This window comes from Crotalus tigris, unplaced genomic scaffold (assembly GCF_016545835.1).
Source record: "Crotalus tigris isolate CLP2741 ecotype Arizona unplaced genomic scaffold, ASM1654583v1 scf7180000024391.5723578, whole genome shotgun sequence".
Lineage (NCBI taxonomy): Eukaryota > Metazoa > Chordata > Lepidosauria > Squamata > Viperidae > Crotalus > Crotalus tigris.
Window position 1 is genome coordinate 159,382 of NW_024100561.1, and position 20,051 is coordinate 179,432.

Sequence of the window (20,051 nt, forward strand, 5' to 3'; positions counted from 1 at the left end):
CTTCCAGTTATAAAACCCGTTTGATCCTTATGTATAACCTGATGCAAAACCATCATAAGCCTATTAGCCAAAATTTTTGCAAAAATCTTATAATCTACATTTAAAAGAGATATAGGTCTGTAATTCTTTGGTAAAGTAAGATCTTGATCTTCTTTTGGGATTAAAGATATAAAAGCTCTACCCCATGACGGGGGAATCTCTAAACCCTGTAATATATTGTTAAAAAGCTCTCTTAAAGGTTGGATCATCTCTTGTACCAAAGTTTTATAATAAATAGATGTCAAACCATCCGTACCCAGTGCTTTACCTAATTTTAATTCTTTAATCACTGTCTCAATTTCCTCACTAGTAACTAAACCATTAATTTCTTGTTTCTGATCTTCTGTTAATTTAGGGAAGTTGGCTTCATTTAAATAACTTTCTATATCTAAAACCTGTATTTTAGTACTCTTATATAATTTTTGATAATAATCTAAAAAAGATTTCTTAATCAAATCCTTATGATATACTAATTTACCATTATAATTTATTTTATCTATAATTCTCTGTCTCTGTTTCTTTCTTAATTGATAAGCCAACCATCTCCCTGGTTTATTAGTATTGCAAAATGTATTTTGTTTCATATACAATAAGTTAGTTGCAATTTGATCAGCCATCAACATATTAAATTGTGTTTTAAGCAATTTTATAGATTCTTTAACCTTTTCATCTGTGGGATTTGAAATCAAAAATTTTTCTTTTCATTTAATCTCATCTTCCAATTCCTTACGTTTCTGAATCTGCTTTTGTCTATGAGCATTATTCATTTGTATCAAAATCCCACGCATAAAGGCTTTACCTGCATCCCATACCATTGACATTGAAGTTCCCTTATACATGTTTAAAACAAAATAATCCTTTAAGTGCTCCTTTAATTTTTGAACATTCTTTTCTTGTCTAAATAAATTTTCATTCATCCTCCACAATCTCCTCTCCTCTCTTTCATCAACCAACTCCATCCAGACTGGACTATGATCCGTCAATGTCCTAGGAAAAATTTTAACATTCTTTACCCTAAAATATAAATCAGTTGTGATAAAAAAAAAGTCAATTCTTGAAAAGGATTGATGTCTATCTGAAAAGAAAGTAAAGTCTCTCTCCTCCTGATTACGTTCACGCCAGTAGTCTCGTAGTTCCCAGTCCTCTTTCAAATCGAAAAAAGCTTTAGGTAATTTAGCCTGTTTAAAAGAAGTAGAAGATCCTTTTTTGTCTCTTTGTGTATCTAACACACCATTCCAATCACCCATTAATATCACAGATCTATAATCCAACAAAGTTAATTTCTGATGTAACAATCTATAAAATTGTTCCTGTTGTTGGTTTGGTGTGTACAATCCCACTATAAGTATTTTCTTACCATATAAACCAACTTCAATCATAACATATCTCCCTTGAAGATCAGATTCTACCAAACAGGCTGATAAGTTTTGCTTGACATAAATGACTACGCCCCCTTTTTTCCCAGGAGCAGAAGATACAAAATGAGATCCCAAACGAGCATTGACTAAATATTTTTGATCTTTAGCTATAATATGTGTTTCCTGCAAACAAATAATATCATTATTATGTTGCTTTAAATAATGAAAGATTTTCTTTCTCTTCTGGGGGGAATTAAGACTGTTAACATTCCAAATCAGGAGCTTTACCATCTCCCTTAACCAAAAGCCTGGAGAAGACTGCTTGAAGACCTGCCATTGAAGAATGTGCCGCAGAACTCTTAGGTCTTGCTCCTCCCACCGGCAACGAAGCACTTTCTTGAAGAGATTCTTTAGCCTCTTTCCTCTGTTGTTCCTTTTCCTTGCGTCTATGCGCTGCAAGGGTCATTCTTTGCTCTTTAATCTCTGCTTGTCGGGACCACTCCAACTGTAACTCTCCAGCCTCCATCACACCTGGTCCTTCAGACTGCTGTTCAACCTCTTTACCATCCAAAACTTTCTGCATCATAGATAATGGTGAGCCTGCTCCCAGGACCGAACTGTAAAACTCCTTTGCTTTAGTGACTGTATTAAGTCTATAACGCGTCCCCGCATGGCTCAGAACAATACCCATCGGAATCTCCCATCTGAATGGCATCATTCTTTTTTTAAGTTCATTAGATAAGAAAGCAAAATCTTTTCTCTTTCTTAGAATTTTAGATGGGATCTCCTTTAAAATGATAACATCTTGAGCAGCAATCTGGAATCTCTTATTATAAAAGGCTTGTATGATTTCATTGCGCAGAGATCTCTTTCCAAAATAAACCACTACATCTCTTGGTAAATTTCTCTGTTTTGCAATCCAGGAATTAACTCTAAATAATTTTTCAACCTCTCTGCGTATTTCCTCTTTCTCCCTATTCAAAATAACAGCAAAGTCATTTACCACAATCTCTCTCGGATCTTGCTGCATATCTTCTTTCAGGCCCCTAATTCTTAAGGCATATTCCATTTCTCTGTACTGAGACATAACAATGTCATCCTGTGAAATTTCCATCTTTTTTTCCATGCCTTCAAACCTATCTTCCAAGATGTCAACCTTGTCTGCAACCTCTTCAACTCTAGAGTCAAGCTTCTCAACCACAGAAGCAAGTCCTGATAGAGCCATAACTATATCTTGCCTCAAAATAGTGTTATTCTGCTCCAACAGATTCTTCACTTCCCCTCTAATTTCAATTTTATTCTGATCTAGAAGCTCCTTCATTTCCCCTCTGATTTGAGTTACTGCATTTCCCATTATATCTTTCATATCTTGTACAGATATTACTGGCAGAGGAGGAGAAGATGGTGGTGTAGCTTTAGGTTGTTGTACCGGTAAAATCGCAGGAGAAAAAGCCACCTTAGGAACTGTAGAAGCTGCTTGCCTTTTTGAAGCCATTTTTTTTAAAAAAAAAATTTTTTCTTATTTCCACTTTATAAAAAAAAATACTCAAAGAATTTAAAAAAAAAACAAAGGAGAGTTTAAAAGATATTTCAAAAACACAAAACCACTTTCAGAAAAAGAGGAAAAGTTTAAAAAGAAAAAGCTATATAGTCCATAACATTCCGTTTGACTCACTTTCTTTTTCCCCGAAAAAAAACTTTCAAATCGCCATTTTACTTTCACTTTCCACACAAACAAAAAAAACAAAAAGAAAAAGATCAACCTAAACTAAAAAGCAAATAAAACTCAATAAGTCAAATCCTTTATCCAGCTCTGTCCGCTTTATATAAAAAAAATCACTCACCCTATCCCTTTAAACGCGGAGATGGTAGCGGCGTTTCACTTTGTTCCCAGAGGAAACAAAGACAGCTGGGAGGCGGAGGCAACCCGAACTCCGAGGGAGCTCTCTTTCTACCCCCCCCAAAAAAATCCCTGGGGGGTTTGAGATGCTCTACCTCTATTCGGGTGGTTCTCTCCCCCCTCCCTTCGCCCGGGAGGGAGATTTCGAGCCGCGGAACAGCTGGTGATTGCTGTATTCCGCGGTTCTCACGCTGTCCCAGGAGGACGGCTACAATGTAGCCGCCATCATCGACGCTAACCACCGGAAGTCCTCTCATGCTTATTGCAATAATTGTTATCCATTGTATTTTGACCTCACATAACTTCACTGAAGGACAAATCGTTTTATTATAATACAGAAGGTGGCCTAAACAAAAGTCTGAAAGAGGTGGGAATGAAATCCCTCTATAAGCAAATTAGAATATACTGTACATAGAATTCTATATAGCAGCATAAGTGATTGTTTATATTGTTAATGCAGTGATAAGATAATGGGGTTGTACTACAAACATCCTTTGAGTTAGACAAAGGCTGTGTTCTTTGAAGAAAATCGCTACTGATGTAATATTTCCTCTAGGTATTACCTTTCCAACTTGGTCTTTCAATTCAGACAGTCTTTGACCTACAACCATAGTGAGGTCTGCCCATTACAGTCAGAAGTCATGACAATCATTAAGACTCCCTTGCTTAACGATCCCACCCTTGCTCTTTCTGATGCCACTGTTAAATGAGCATGTGGGACATTAAGCAAGCATGGGATACCTGAAGGGTGGAGGAGGCCATGGAAGGCCCACCATCAGCTGGGTCCATAAAGAAAGCAGACCAGCAACAAAGGGCTTTGCAAAGCCAATAACAGACCAGCAGGGGAGAAGAGCCCAGCTGGATTAGGCCCAATGTCACATTCCAAGGCCAAAGAGGCTTCCAAAAAAGCTCCCATGCTTGACCAATGAAGCTGAGCTTGTGGGTTGGGTCTCTGCCCCAATCAGCTGGCTGTCAAGAACCTGCAAACTTCTCCTGGCTCTTGCTAGCCTTTGGCAAAGCCAAAGGTAGCAACTTCAGGACCAGCTTCTCAAAACCTTTTCCTTGCTTAACCCTCTCCTGCTGCCAGAAATCCCTGGAAGGATGGTGGTAAAATCTGTAAGTTATTTACTTCAATGAGTGATTCCAGGCTGAAGAGTACAGCAGAGGAAAGGAAGCAAGCAAGCAGAAACAATTTTTCTGCAGTTTGTTTGCCTTGAGGAGATGAAGAAAATATTCAGCCCAAAAGAAAAAGTTGGCATACAGCACAAATATGCACCAAACAACCATGGCAGACAGGCACGCAGTCTAGAGGAACTTAGCCAGGCAGCAAAACACTTTCCAAAGGTTTCCATTTTTTTGCTGCCAGAGAGATTCCTTTTATGACCAGATAGTTGCTTTTTCTTCAGAGCTGAACTTTTTCCAAGTGTTTTGGGGTCCTGTCACAGCAGGATGGATGGGAGATGTGGGGAGGGGAGCACTGCAACGTTCCTGTGGTCATTCATAAAGACAAATGATTGCTGAGAAGCTACAGGGTCGTATATGGCTTTTAGAGGACCTGTTGTAATTTCAAACAACCATTAAGTGACCTGTCATATCTCAAGGATTACTTGTACTATTCTTATCTCCTAGTAATAATAATAAAGTTGGAAGGGACCTTGGAGGTCATGGAGTCCAACCCCCTGCTCAGGCAGGAAACCCTACACCAGTGGTGGTGAACCTATGGCACGCGTGCCAGAGACAGCACTCAGAGCCCTCTCTGTGGGCACACACACCATGCCCTGGAGATGGCAACTGTCCCTCTTCAACCAGCCACCTGCTAACTCGCCGAGGTCCCACATAACCGGATGCATCCCAGCATGGCTGGTTTCCCTCCCCCTCATCCCATCCCTCCTGGCCTCACATGCTCTCTTTTTCCCAGGCACAACCCACTGCATCGCCTCCTCAGCTGTCAGCCAGCCATCCAGCTCAGAGGCGGCTTCTCTGAATTGCTGGGGGTGGGCTGCGGAGCCCCAGAGTGCACCAGTCGACAGGCAGGCAGGCTGTGGTTGCTGACAGACACTGTCGGCCCCCGTGAGCTTGCTGGTCTCTGTGTGCAGGGGCCAATGGTGTCAGGCAGCAGCCGCCCTGGCCCCTGCCTTGCCTTGCCTTGCCCTGCAACAATGGCACCCCCGCCCTGCCCTGCCTTGCCTTGCCTCACCTCACCCTTCAGGATGAGCCTCCTGCCACTGCCCACCTGCCAGAAACCCCCACAGGCATCCCTCCCCACAAGCAACATCGAGGTTACCACACCCACCTTGGCCACACCCATCCAGTCTGCCATGACCACAGCTGTGCCCATCCAATGGGCCATGCCCACCTGGCACCCGGTGATAAATAAGTGGTTTTTGGGTTGCAGTTTGGGCGCTCGGTCTCTAAAAGGTTTGCCATCACTGCCCTACACCATTTTGGACAAATGGCTGTCCAGTCTCTTCTTAAAAACTTCCAGTGTTGGAGCATTCCCCACTTCTGGAGGCAGGTTGTTCCATTGGTTAATTGTTCTAACTGTCAGGAAGTTTCTCCTTAGTTCTAGGTTGCTTCTCTCCTTGATTACTTTCCATCCATTGCTTCTTGTTCTGCTCTCAGGCGCTTTGGAGAATAGCTTGACTCTCTCTTCTTTGTGGAAGCCCCTGAGATATTGGAACACTGCTATGATTTTCCCCATCGTTCTTCTCTTCATTAAACTGGACATACCCAATTCCAGCAGCCTTTCCTTATATTTTAGCCTCCAGTCCCCTAATCATCTTTGTTGCTCTTCTCTGTACTCTTTCTAGAGTCTCAGCATCTTTTTTACATCGTGGTGACCAGAACTGGACACAGTATTCCAAGTATGGCCTTACCAAGGCATTGTAAAGTGGTATTAATACTTCACGTGATCTTGATTCTATCCCTCTGTTAATGCAGCCCAATACTGTGTTGGCTTTTTTGGCAGCTGCAGCACAATGCTGGCTCATATTTAAATGATTGTCCACTAGGACTCTGAGATCCCTTTCACAGTTACTACTATTGAGCAAGATACCCCCTATACTATACCTGTAATTTGGTTTTTCTTGCCTAAATGTAGAACCTTACTTTTTTCACCATTGAATTTTATTTTGTTAGATTTTTTTGGGCTGTGCATTCATTTATGTCTCTAGGAAAGTGGATTATGGGAAGGGGGCAACTTACTTGTTTTAACTTTTTTAAACTAATGTCACTTTACCAGTTTGTTTTAAAAGCTAATAGGACCAATTATTTAACTTATTCAATGTACAGATACCCTATTTCCATCAGAAATTTTCCTTAGTTGCTTATGTTTGTTAGAATAAGAGTAAATAAACAACTGTAAAAATAAAAATCAAATTGCATTTTTGTTATCAGTGGCTGAAGAGAAGAGGATATTATTCTGGCACTTAATATTTGAAAACACTTTAAATGCAATTCCACATTGTCCTGTTCCAATAGTTAATCTGATGCTCTCTATTATAGAAGCTCAGTTTGCAGGCAGAATAACGAGGTGCATTCCTAAACAGAATAGGAAGCCAGGATGGCTTTAATTGGAAATATATTAAGTACTGATTTGGGATGTTTACATTTTTGAATACATTTTATTACTATTTGTGAATCTATAATTTTTTTCTTTAAATTAAAGGTGTATTATTTTGAAAGTTCTTAATACTGTATAAGCGTTGTAAAAATTAGATACCTATTGATTTCACAATCATTATTTTAATTCAAAATAAAAAGCAATTTTCGTTAGCAAATTTCAATAGCTAAGAAACCTGAGGATGATTTGTAAAACTTTCTTTTTTAAAATGCTTGTTTAACTGCTAACAATATCCTCTTAATTTTTTACTTGAAGAAAATAAATTGCCAAAGAAATATACAGTTCTTCATGAATATTAAATTTTATTATTTCTTTTCGCCTAAAATTAACAATAACAAAAGCAACATAGCATATAACATGAAAACAGAAGGTCTGAATTTTGTAAAATTTGAGAAAAAATAAGCATGTTAACAGGGATTTCTCTTTTTCTTTTTTCCTTCTCTCTTGCTGTCCCCAGTGATGTCATCACCTCACCATTATGCTTTGTATGGTCCTTGACATCTGAAAAAATATATAAAATAGTGTTGTTCAAGTCTCAAAACAGATTCTCTGCACTTTAAATATTCTAGATCCTAGTGATTTAAGTACAGAAAATTGCACAGAATCATTATATTCTCTGTGATTTTAGATACTTTTTTTACATAAATGTCTTCAAATACTGCAGAGATGGTCCCATTTCTCTTAACAAGCAGTTAAAATATAATATATGACATTGTGGATGAAGGAAGTTGTGGATAATTAATCCCCTCAGCATATAAACGGATTATGTTACTTTATATTAGCTTGTTAGATCATTTAATAAAACCAGCCCTTAGTTATTCAGGGTAATCTACCATTTTAATCAGAAAGGTACATCTTTTAAATGTAGTAAATTCAGAGATTTTAAATATATGATTATTACTGGCACAAATTGGTAATAATTGGATCAAAGGCATTTAAATTCAACTCCTTTACAATCAATAAAATCTAGAAGATCTTGTCATGCTTGCTGTCTCACAGTTGATGTCATAAGAAGAAATGTGATGGTTGAGGAAAAAAAACTAAGCTGAATCCAGAATTCTATTTTCATTGTGATGAAACAGGTGTCTGTGGGAAATTCTACAAGATATCTTGGTTGTTGCCTCAGCCTAGCTATTTAAAAAGCTGTAGAGATGTAATACTACAATTCTCACGTACACTGCCCTGAGTTTCTGGAGGTAGGCCAAAATCCATTTGAAAGTAAATAAAAAATAAATATTATAGGTATCTTGATCTGGTGTATGGTCATACACAAGTTGGGCACAACTAATTTTTTTAAGTCCCATTTGGTGAGACCACTGATTGATACTTAAGACATTTGAGGAGAAATTTGTAGCGGATTGTGTCTCCTCATAATACTTCATTGCAGAAATGAAAATGGAGACTTCTTAGTAAATATTTTCTAGCCACCATAGAAAAGAAAAACATATTTTGAATTCCTGATAAAAACACTGTATGTAATTATCTGTTGTTCTTTATTGTAGGAGCTATGCCTGTTCCAGATCAGCCATCGTCATCTGACAAGACAAGTTCCCTTAGCCCCGTGTTGAATACATCCAATGGAGATGGATCTGAAACAGAAACCACGTCTGCCATTCTGGCATCAGTCAAAGAACAAGTAAGCAACTGCAAGAAATTGCAAATTCCAAATCCTAAAGTGTGAGTCAAGTACCTTTTATGTTGTGCACATGAGCTCCCTCTGTTAACATCCTTGAGGGTATAAATATATATAGCAAACGTATTAACTTTCTTAGTGTGCTATATTTGATTTGTGATAAGGTACTTGTTTTTATTTTTTCAGAGAAATTTAAAACTACTACTAATCTAACTAAAATTGCTGCTGTTGTCTTTCTTTCACAGTATTAAGAACTGGAATGCATGTGTCAGATCTCTCCTATGTGACAAATAGGAGAGTATTTTTGTTTTTTGATAGATCTGTTCTGAGAATTAAAAAAATTCAATTTGTTTTTCTTTGGAATCACAGTATCTGAATTTTGGTTTTCTATTATCTTCGACATGTTTAGAATATATTAAAAGAATATATTATGGTTCGCATAAATAGAACATGGCGTTTTAATAGACAAGTTAGATATCAATGGTAAAACCAAACTAAAAACCTTAAAAATGAAAAAAAAAAATAGAAAAAGTAGAAATAATGTTCAACAGCACCAGAACAATTACAAATAAACTCAATGGCTCTGCAGCTGTTTCTGCTTTCTTCCCGCATTGTTATATTTCCATATTTTATTTCTACGCCCGAATATTGGATTGGGAGTGCAGGGGAAAAAAAAGTCTTCTACTTAAAGTGATTAAAAAAGTTTACTTGTTCCCATATGGAGAAAAATTTTGTATAGATACAGATGATACATGCACATGCTTTTTAGTCAATAATAAAATTCTTCAACATATAGCATTTTATAAAAATGCAGGTTTCTGTTTCTCAGTGATTAATGTCTCAATCCAGATAAAGATGGCAAAAACAAGGCAAGAGCAAAAGCAAACATACATTGCCCAGAAGGAATTTAAATACATATTAAATATAATTTCATGTCTGTGTATAAATAAATTGATTAAATTTGATATTACACATAATTATATGTATTAATTATATATTCTATATTATAATATTGATATTATAATATTATAATTAATTAATTTTGAATTGTAATGTATTAATATTAAACATCATTTGTTTAATTAGTTGAATTAACCAAACATGTTAATGTTTTTTTAATTTATCTTCACTGAGGAACATTTTTAGAATTAAAACAATACAAATTTAAAGAAGATAAGAAATGTTGTAAGTAAGTAAGAAATAAAACAAAGATATAGAAAAATAACTTCCAATCTTCTTATAAGTTGTAATGTATTGAGTAAAGTCTGAGAATTAACATGCTGAGAACTGTGAAGAAACGGTTAGCTGGCCACATGGCCAGCAGGCCAGACTTTCTGTCTGCAGACTACTTGTTATGCATTTAAGTGGGAGAATACTGTGCTCCTATTGGCTGCCGCTTTTAGGATGAGTGTATAAGTATGGGTGGTGTCACGCCGTCCATCGTCGTCCAGATGAAAAAAATGCAGGAACGCAGGTACAAGATGCAAGTCAGGTCTTTAATCCCTAACAAACAAAGTCAGCACTGGGAGTGGTTTGCTCCCAGTGCTTCATATAACAGTGCCACGCCCAAAACCCCACCCTCCAACCACTAACCACCATCCGCCCAGCTGTCTTCAAAAGTCCATTTGTCCGGCCCTGCCCCTCCTCCAGCTGAACCCCACCCCACTGCCCTGCTTCCTGTTTGTTCAAGACGGAGCTTTCTGCCGACGCGCCGCTTCCAGGCCCTTCTGGTCTATTGCTGGCATTCCCCCTGGTAGCAGTGAGTTCGTTTGTGCCTCGGAGTGTTCTGTGCTGTCCAGCCCCTGGTCCCACTTCCCAGCTGGTGCATTCCCCCCCTTCATTCAGCTATTGCTCAGGGCATCTGCGGCAGTGGAAGGACCCCCTTGTTGCCCAGTTCGGCCTTTCACTGGCCTCCGCATGTTGGCCAGGCTTCACAACGCCCCGCCATCGTCTGATGGTCAGCCAGGCGGCGAGGCTTGGGGTTTTCAGGTGCTGACTGGCCGGGTTCAGCGATGCCTTGCCGGTTTCCGACACCAGCTGGTTGGCGGGGCGGCGAGGCTTGGTTTTCTCCGGTGCTGGCCAAAGCGAGGGGCCGTACAGCGTCACAGCTGTGTATGGTGGTGGTGGGCTGTTCTTGGGATTCCCCCCACCAGTGATTGGCAAGCCCTGTAGGGCTTGACAGGTGGAGCATGTGCTTGTTAGTTTTGGTTTTGACTTGCAATAAAGAGAGTTGTGTATCACCTACTGTCTCTTCAATGTCGCATCGAACAAAATACTTAACACTGGCAACAAAGGTGGGATCGTGCTGCCTCACCACGAAGAGCTAAGTCACTATTGAGGTTAGGTCTAGCAAACGCTTGGTCGGAACGGCGTTTCCCCCCCCCCCTCACTCTATCCTACCAGTATGGAAACGCTGGAGGAGAGTGCTTCCAAGAATCCACCCTGGAAGTCCCATGGAAGTCTGCGCAGCACGAGGCACTGAGAGGCCGCAAAAAAACTCACCATAGCTAAGATCGGAAAACTCTCCAAATTTGATGTTGCTCATCCAGAGAGGTGGAGCTCCTACGTCGCAAGAGTTGAAAACTACCTGCGAGTTAACCAAGTTCGAGACAATGGTTTGAAGGCCATGATGCTGTTGTGTGTGTGTGATCAGGTGACTTTTGATATTGCCGAGAACTTGGTTGCACCAGCCCCGCTCGAGTCCATCGCATATTCAGAACTTAAGAAGATGCTCAAAGAACACTTTGAGCCCAAGCTATCGGTCATTGCCTGGTGGCATGCCTTCGAACAGTGAGACCAGCGTCCCAGCAAGTCCACCACCAACTTCACAGCTACTTTCGTCAAGCGGCCCGACTTTGCGAATTCAAAGACCTCGAAGAAAGATTGAGGGATGATTTAGTTTGTGGTTTAAGGAGTCAGGAGTTTCAACAAAAGATATCCGCAAAAGAGACTATCTCATTCCAAGATGCATTGCAGGAGATCACGGCCAAAGAAGCATCTGGCGGAGCCATCAAGGGCCTATGGCTGTCCAAGAGCCCTTCTTGCTTGGAGGCCATCCACCAAGAGGACGCCGAGAGAGGCGAAGACTCTGAATCGAACCACGAAGTCGATCGGTTACAGCAACCACCTGAAAGAAGGCCCCAATGACCAATTGACAAGACAGTTCCCTTTTCTCGATGTGTTGGGTGTGGAGGCTGACACAAATGGGTGGAATGCTGGTTTCGCACAGCAACATGCAGGGCGTGTGGCAAGCAAGGCCACATCACTGCTGTTTGTAGGGGTCGCAGGAGAGAACACTCATCAGAAGAGTTGCCTCGGAAAGGTACCAGGGTTCCCGGACAAAACAGGGTGGGTTTTTGCGCTAGTCAAAGGAGCGTGTTTAGGAAGGTGTCCATCGCCCACTCAAGGAGAAATTGCATCTCAAAGTCAAGTTTCAAGGGGTTCCTTGTGACATGGAATTGGACACGGAGTCAGCTTTATCAATAATTTCCCAAAGGACCCTCCAACAACTTTATAGTCGTAGCAGCAAGTGAGTTAAGCTCAAGCCTCATTCTAACTGATTTCCAAAATTCCTGGGTAACAGTAAAGAGAGAGGCCGCACTCAGGGTGCAGTTCAGGAATTTTGAGGGTCCCCCTGGAAGTCGTAGTAATTGAGGGCAACTGCACTAGCCTTATCGGGCTTGGTTGGTTTGATGCATTGGGAATTCAAGTGACTGGGTTAAATAGCTTGCACGTCGAGCCTCTTGGCAGTTTGTAAAGAATTTGCTGATGTTTTCAGTCCAGAGTTGGGGGAATACAAAGGGCTCCCAATTGCCCTCTGGCTCGACTCTACAATAGCACCAATAAGGATAAAGCCTCGTTGGGTGCCTTTCACCCTTAAGCAAAGAATCAATGCAGAGTTGGACAAGCTGTTGCTACAAGGCATTTTAGAGCCAGTGGATAGCAGTCCATGGGAAACTCCCATAGTTACGCCACTTAAGGCCAATGGTGAGGTCCACATTTGTGCCGACTATAAATGCACGCTAATTAAAGCCCTTCAACAGCACTCATACCCGGTGCTTGTAGTCAGCCATATTTTGGCATCTCTACAGGGAGGTCGCATTTTCGCCAAATTAGATTTGGCCCAGGCCTATAAGCAGCTGCCGGTGGATGATACCACAGCTGAGGCCCAGACCATAGTAACCCACAGGGAAGCTTTCAAGATGTGGCGGTTACAGTTCGGGGTTAGTGTAGCTCCGGGAATTTTTCACAGCGTAATGGAGCGCACGCTCCAAAATATTCCAGGTGTGTGCTTGTATTTTGACAATGTCCTCATAGCTGGAGAATCAGTCAAAATCCTAATCGACAGGCTTAGGGCTGTCTTGCAGCGTTTCCGCAAAGCGGGGCTGAAGCTAAAGCAGGCAAAATGTAAAATTGGGGTTACTTCCACAGAGTTCCTTGGGTTTCGTATTGATGCCAAAGGCATTCATCCTGCTGAATCCAAGCTTAAAGCAATTCAGCAAGTACCCAGTCCCAAGACAAAAGGAGAACTTCAGGGGACTCCTTAATTTTTATCACCCTTCCTTCCCCACAAGGCCGCAGTGGCAGAGCTGTTACACCAGCTCTTGGACAAGAAGGGTCAGTGGAAGTGGATGAGTGTCCATGAGCAAAGTTTTGCAGCAGTTAAATCACTGCTGTCATCAAATGCGGTGTTGACCCATTTTAATGAGCAGCTGCCAATCAGCATTGACTGTGATGCATCCCCGTAAGGGATTGGAGCTGTGTTAAGCCATCTTCAGGCTGACATGACACAAGTTCCCATAGCCTATTATTTTAGAACCCTCTATTCAGCGGAAGGCAATTATGCACAGATTGATAGGGAGGCATTGGCCATTGTGGCGGGTATAAGAAAGTTCCATGACTATTTGTATGGCCGCCATTTCACGGTCTTCACAGACCACAAGCCACTTCTGGGGTTGTTCACTATGAACAAGCAAACACCCCGGATTATTTCTCCTAGGATGTTGAGGTGGTTAGTATTCCTGTCCGCTTATACATATTGTCTGATTCACAAACCAGGCAAAGAAATGGGCCATGCAGATGGCCTAAGTATGCTACCCCTACTGCACTTAGAGCCAGACCCTACTCCAGCTATCCGCATCCTGGCTATCCAGGATTTGCTGGAGTCTCCCCTTAGCGCAAGGGATGTAGCTGCTGAGACAGCTTCAGACAACATGCTGAGCCACGTGTTAAACTGGGTGCTCACAGGATGGCTGGAGAAGGAAGAACCAGTTATCTGCTCATAAGGATTGCATTTTGTGGGGCAGTCAGGTCGTAATCCTGACCTCACTGAGGACTAGAATCCTTGAATCTTTGCATGAGGGACACCTGGGAATAGTCTGGATGAAGGCACTCACATGAAGATATCGAGGCCCAGGTCCACAGGTGCATTATTTGCCAGCAGTCAAAGCCAGAAATGCCACATGCCCCGGTCCACAGATGGGAAACTACACAAGCCCCATAGTCAAGAATTCATATTGATTTTGCAGGCCCCTTTCAGGGGCAACTCTTTCTCATCATAGTAGACAGTCACTCCAAGTGTTAGAGGTTGCTCCAGTATCCTCTATGACTACTTCTAGGACCATCCAGATTCTGCGCAGCATTTTTGCAACACATGGGCTCCCTGATGTCATAGTCTCAGACAATGAAGCTCAATTTACTTCTGCATAATTCCAGTCCTTTTTAAAGGCTAATATGATGGCACGCCACCTCGGCTCCTTTTCACATGGCCTCTAACGGCCAAGTAGAGCGCATGGTCAGAACGACCAAGGAATCCTTGAAGAGGATTGCAACTGGCAACTGGCACCATAGGCTGGCACAATGCCCTGCACTTCTACGGAAAGAAGCCTGGCAGAATTAAGATGGGGGTGGCGCTTGATCACAAACTGGATCACTTACATCCAGACAGAGTTGCTTCACAAGCACAGCAGCCAAAGGCTCCAAGGCACTTGCAAGTTGGTGACCCGGTGTGGGCGTGGAACTACAGACAAGGGGCACTGTGGGTGGTAGCTGTGGATGGTAATATGTCAGGGCCGCTCTCATACAAAGTGGTCCTGGAAGACTGTTGTGTGCTTTGCAGGCACATTGACCAGCTGCGACGAAGAATAGCAATCCTCCTTCATGTATTTCAGAGTCTTTCCATTATTATTTTTTTGCATATAATAGTCTTGCTTTAGTTGCCGTGTACAAAAAAAACCTTCCATAAATCTTTTCTAATTGTCTATCCATTAGTCCTCACAAAAACATTCTGATTTCAATTGAATATTAATCCTTAAAATTCTTTATATCACTGTGTGTGTTTGAACCCCATTTTTAAGCTTTTTTTACAAGTTCATGCAATTATCTAGACCTTTTCTGAAGTATAAATCATTTCACCCATTTGATAAAATTATCCCCCAAATTCATATTCTCCAAAATGTTAAGCAGAAAGTCCACTTCAAATAATCAAAGGAAGATCATCTAGGAAGATCAGCGCAGTTTGTTTTTCATTATGTTGTTCTAAATACAGGTAGTTCTTAATTTATGATAGGTCACTTAGTGTTTGTTTAACAACTGCCACAAAATCATATTATAAAATCAGATTGTTCATGTGGATGCCTCAATTTAAGACCTTTATGACATATGACAGAAATTCTGGACTCCATTACCGTTATACTGTAAGTCAAGGACTACCTGTTTTCCAAAATGTGCAATACATTTCTGATATTACCTCTCAGTACTCTTTTGGGTAAAAACCCACATTGATTTTCATAAAAAAGACTTGTGTAAGATCATTTCCATCCTTTTAGCTAAAGTCATCATAAATAAACTATAATCATTAATCAGTAATAATATTGGTTGGTCATTTTGGGGTGAAGTCAAATCTTAATTTTTTAAGGTATAAATGCTATCTTAGCATCTTTCCAGCTATGTTATCTTTCCACTCAGCAAAATAGATTTTATCATTTTTTTGCAAAGGTAATAATTCATCTTTAAACTGTCCATAATAAGAGATTGGTAAACCATCTGCTCTAGGAGATTTCCATATTAAAACCTTTATTATAGCTTCACAAACTTTCCTTACCGTTCTAGGTCCAGTCATTATTTGTTTCTGTTTTCCATAATCTTCAGTAGATTTTGTTTCTTTAAATATTTATTAATGGGGAAAATTTTCTTCTTTATATAGTTTAGGATACTATCGAAATATTTTTGCATGCTCACATTGTCTGTTATCACAGTGTTTCCATCTTGTAATTTTAATATATTTTTTCTTTTTATTTTAATAATGTATATGCAACCATTTCCCCAAATATTTTGCAGATTTCCCATTGAAATCTAGTCATGAGAAATGGTTTCTGTAGCAATTCTTCCTTAATTTGAAGAAATTAGTCAAAATGACTAAACAAAATAGGCATTTTTTTCTACATAGAATTATGATCCACAATTCTATGATTCATCATTCATCTGTTTGTTTTCTTGGTTATCCATGGCATATTCAAGAGACTTCTCCAAGACCAAATTTCAGAAGCATCAAAACTGTTTCTATTCTGTTTTTTCAAAATTTGACTTTTGCTTTCTTGTGTGTCACTGGGAAAATCACTGCTTGTGTGATTTTGATCTTTGCAGTAGAGGAGCATCCCAACATTTAAATATATTTTCTGACGCCTTCGTTGCTGTCTATCATGCACTATTCTCCAGTCCATTGCTGGTTCCTTTGCTATTAATAGTTGATTGTAAAAGGAGAAGGTTATTAATCATTTCACTATATTAATTGCCAGTTCTAAGCCCAGATGCTGTACCTGTTGTGATGGTGATTAGTCTTCCTTCTATTGAATTTTAATCCCACTTTTTTTCACTACATTCCTTGATTTTCATTATTACACCTTGCACATCATTTTCATTTTCAGCTTTGACACTAGCATTATTACAATCATAGTGCAGGTTATTGATGTTTCTTTGTAGTTTTAAAATTGTACTAATGTTCCTCCAATACAGCTTCCCATAATATACATTCAATATATATTGAATATTTAGACTATGCAAAAAGAGGATATATAGTATTGTCTTACTTCTCTGTTGCTTTATTGTGTTGCATCTTCTTATTTTTCTTGGCTTTGGCTTCTCTTTTTTTCTTAGCAGTTTCTACCATTTGTTCTTATATGTGGTTTACTTTTTTCTCTTTCTTGGTTTTTGGCAGTCTCTTTTCACATTCATTCTTAACAACCTCTTTGATTTCATTCCACAGTTTCTCTGATTTGCTATTATTAAGGTATAGGCTTCAGAGTGGTTCCTAATGTTATTCTTTAAAAATGGTAGGTATGATCAGGATCATATCTGAGAAACTGAGTGGATTTTTTTTCTGCTTTAGCTTAATGTGGAACTTGCATATGAGCAGTTGATGGTCTTTCCTGCCATTACCCCTGATCACATTTTTGCTGCTATAATTAAGGACTTCCGCCTCATTGTATCTATAATATAGTGAATTTTATGTTTGTATATTCCATCTTGATTGTTGCAAGAAAGACTATGAAGAAATCCTTGGATTACTAATAATTGAGAGATTATTCTCCTTCATTTTTGTTCCTAGGTCAAACAGTTCAATTACATTTTTCTCCTTAATATTTCCAGCTTTAATATTCAAGTCTCCAATCACAAGCAGCATATCTTGCTTCCATATTCTGTTGATTTCATATTGAATTTGAGTATAAACTTGACCTGCTTTTTTCTGCACCAGTGGTTGGAGTATAAATTTGCTTAATCAATATATTAAAGTATCATCTGCAAAGTCCAGTTGTTGATGATGATGATGATGATGATAATAATAATAATAATAATAATAAAGTTGGAAGGGACCTTGGAGGTCATCTAGTCCAACCCCCTGCAGGCAGGAAACCCTATACCATTTCGGACAAATGGCTGTCCGGTTTCTTCTTAAAAACTTCCAATGTTGGCGCATTCACCGCTTCTGGAGGCAGGTTGTTCCACTGATTAATTGTTTTAACTGTCAGGAAGTTTCTCCTTAGTTCTAGGCTGCTTCTGTCTTTGGTTAGTTTCCACCGTTGCTTCTTGTCCTGCCTTCAGGTGCTTTGGAAAATAGCTTGACTCCCTCTTCTTTGTGGCAAGCCCTGAGATATTGGAACATTGCTATCATGTTCCTCCTCGTCCTTTTCTTTGTTAAACTAGACATACCCAATTCCAGCAACTATTCCTCATATGTTTTAGCCTCCAGTCCCCTAATCATCCTTGTTGCTCTTCTCTGTACTCTTTCTAGATTCTCAACATCTTTTTTACATCGTGGTGATCAGAACTGGATGCAGTATTCCCAGGGTGGCCTTACCAAGGCATTGTAAAGTGGTATTAATACTTCACGTGATCTTTTTTATCCCTCTGTTAATGCAGCCTAGCACTGTGTTGGCTTTTTTGGCAGCTGCAGCACACTGCTGGCTCATATTTAAATGATTGTCCACTAGGACTCCGAGATCCCTCTCACAGTTACTGCTATTGAGCAAAGTACCCCCTATACTATACCTGTACATTTGGGTTTTCTTGCCTAAATGTAGAACCTTGCTTTTTTCACCATTGAATTTCATTTTGTTAGATAGCGCCCAGTGTTCAAGTCTGTCCAGATCCTCCTGTATCCTAAGCCTGTCTTCTGGAGTGTTGGCTATTCCTGCCAGCTGGGTGTCGTCTGCAAATTTGATGAGTTCCCCATCTATCCCCTCGTCCAGATCGTTGATGAAGATGTTGAAGAGTATTGGGCCAGAACAGAGCCCTGGGGCATCCCACTACACACTTCCCTCCATGTAGATGAGGTTCCATTGAGGACCACACGCTGAGTATGGCCAGTCAACCAGTTACGGATTCATCTGGTGGTGATGCTGTCTACCCCACATTTTTCTATCTTGTCAAGTAGTATGCTGTGATCTACTTTATCAAATGCCTTACTGAAGTCCAAGTAAATTATATCTACAGCATTCCTCTGGTCCAGTAATTTTGTCACTTGGTCAAAGAATGCAATAAGATTTGTCTGGCATGATCTATTTTTGACAAACCCGTGTTGGTTTTTAGTAATGACTTTGTTTGCCTGTAGGTGTTCGCTGATTCATTATTTGATTACCTTTTCCAGAATCTTCCCAGGTATTGAGGTCAGACTGATAGGTCAGGCTGATAGATCTGTAATTTCTTGGCTTCTTTTTTTCCCCTTTTTTGAAGATGGGAACTACATCAGCTCTTTTCCAGTCCTCTGGTAGTTCCCCGGTGCTCCGGGATCTCTGAAAAATATAGTTCAGTGGTTCTGAGATCACATCTGCCAGTTCCTTAAGAACCTTGGGGTGTAATCCATCTGGTCCTGGTGATTTGAATTGTCTAGGCTGGACAGGTGTTCACCTACCATTTTCTTGCCTATCTTAACTTGTATTTCTATTTTGTTTTTTATGGCACTATTTTTGATAGGTTGGTCTGTTTTTTCCCTTTGTGTAAAGACAGATGCAAAAAATGAGTTAAATAGTTCTGCTTTCTTCCTGTTGCTTGTCACCTTCTTGCCACTTTCCCCCACTAATGAACCAATCATTTCCTTAACTTTTTTCTTGTTTTTTACATGTTGAAAGAAGCTTTTTTTGTTATTTTTGACTTTGGTTGCAAGCCTTTAGTTCATTTTGAGCCTTAGCTTTCCTCACTTCATCTTTGCAGGCTCGGGCTATTTGCTGATATTCTGACTTAGTTATGTATCCCTGTTTCCACTTTCTATACTTGTCTTTTTTATCTTTCAATTGATCAGAGAGTTCTTTATGCAGCCATGCTTGTTTCTTTTGAGAGCTGTTATTTTTCCTCTTTGTTGGTATTGTGCTAGACTGGGTCTTTATTATCTCACTTTTCAAAATTTCCCAAGCCTCTTGAGTTGTTTTCCCTGGAGGATTCTCATCCATGGAATCCTTCCCAAACCCTCTCTAAGTTTATTGAAATTAGCTCTCTTGAAGTCCAAGACTCTAGTTTGACTGTGTTCTATAGCTTGTGCTTCCATAATGTTAAATTCCAATATTGCATGATCACTTTCTCCCAAGGTTCCTATGTCTTCAACACCTTCTATCATTTCATCTCTGTTAGTGAGAATTAGGTCCAAAATGGCTAATCCCCTTTGTTTCCCTACTTTTTGGGAGACAAAGTTGTCTGCTAGGTTTGTCAGGAATCTGTTTGATCTTCTACTTGGTGCAGAGTTTGTCTCCCAGTTGATGTCAGGGTAGTTAAAGTACATTACTATTGTGATGTGCTTCCTACATACCTTAGTTAGCTGACTAGCTAACTAAGGTTTGTAGTCAGCTAATTAGCTATTCTATCATTGATTATACTGTACCCAAATATTTCCTTCTATCTTTTCTAACTATGATAGTCGTGCCATTCCATCTTAGTTTTTCATGATCTGAGTAATAAGCAGTACAATCTTCTGATCCAAAATGCCTGATTCCTGATTGCTGATGACTAAGA

The 20,051-nt window shown here is 39.9% G+C and overlaps 1 protein-coding gene across 12 annotated transcripts in view; it reads left to right on the forward strand.

The window, feature by feature from the left end:
• Positions 1-20,051, forward strand: part of CTNND2 (catenin delta 2) — a 524,740-nt gene that overhangs the window by 82,288 nt on the left and 422,401 nt on the right. For all 12 annotated transcript variants that reach the window (XR_005555019.1, XM_039329341.1, XM_039329329.1 and 9 more), the window contains exon 2: positions 8,422-8,555. Coding sequence is in view for 11 of the 12 variants with exons in the window: in XM_039329341.1 (XP_039185275.1) it covers positions 8,422-8,555 (134 nt within the window). In the remaining variant the exon portion in view is untranslated. The remainder of the gene's footprint in view (positions 1-8,421; positions 8,556-20,051) is intronic.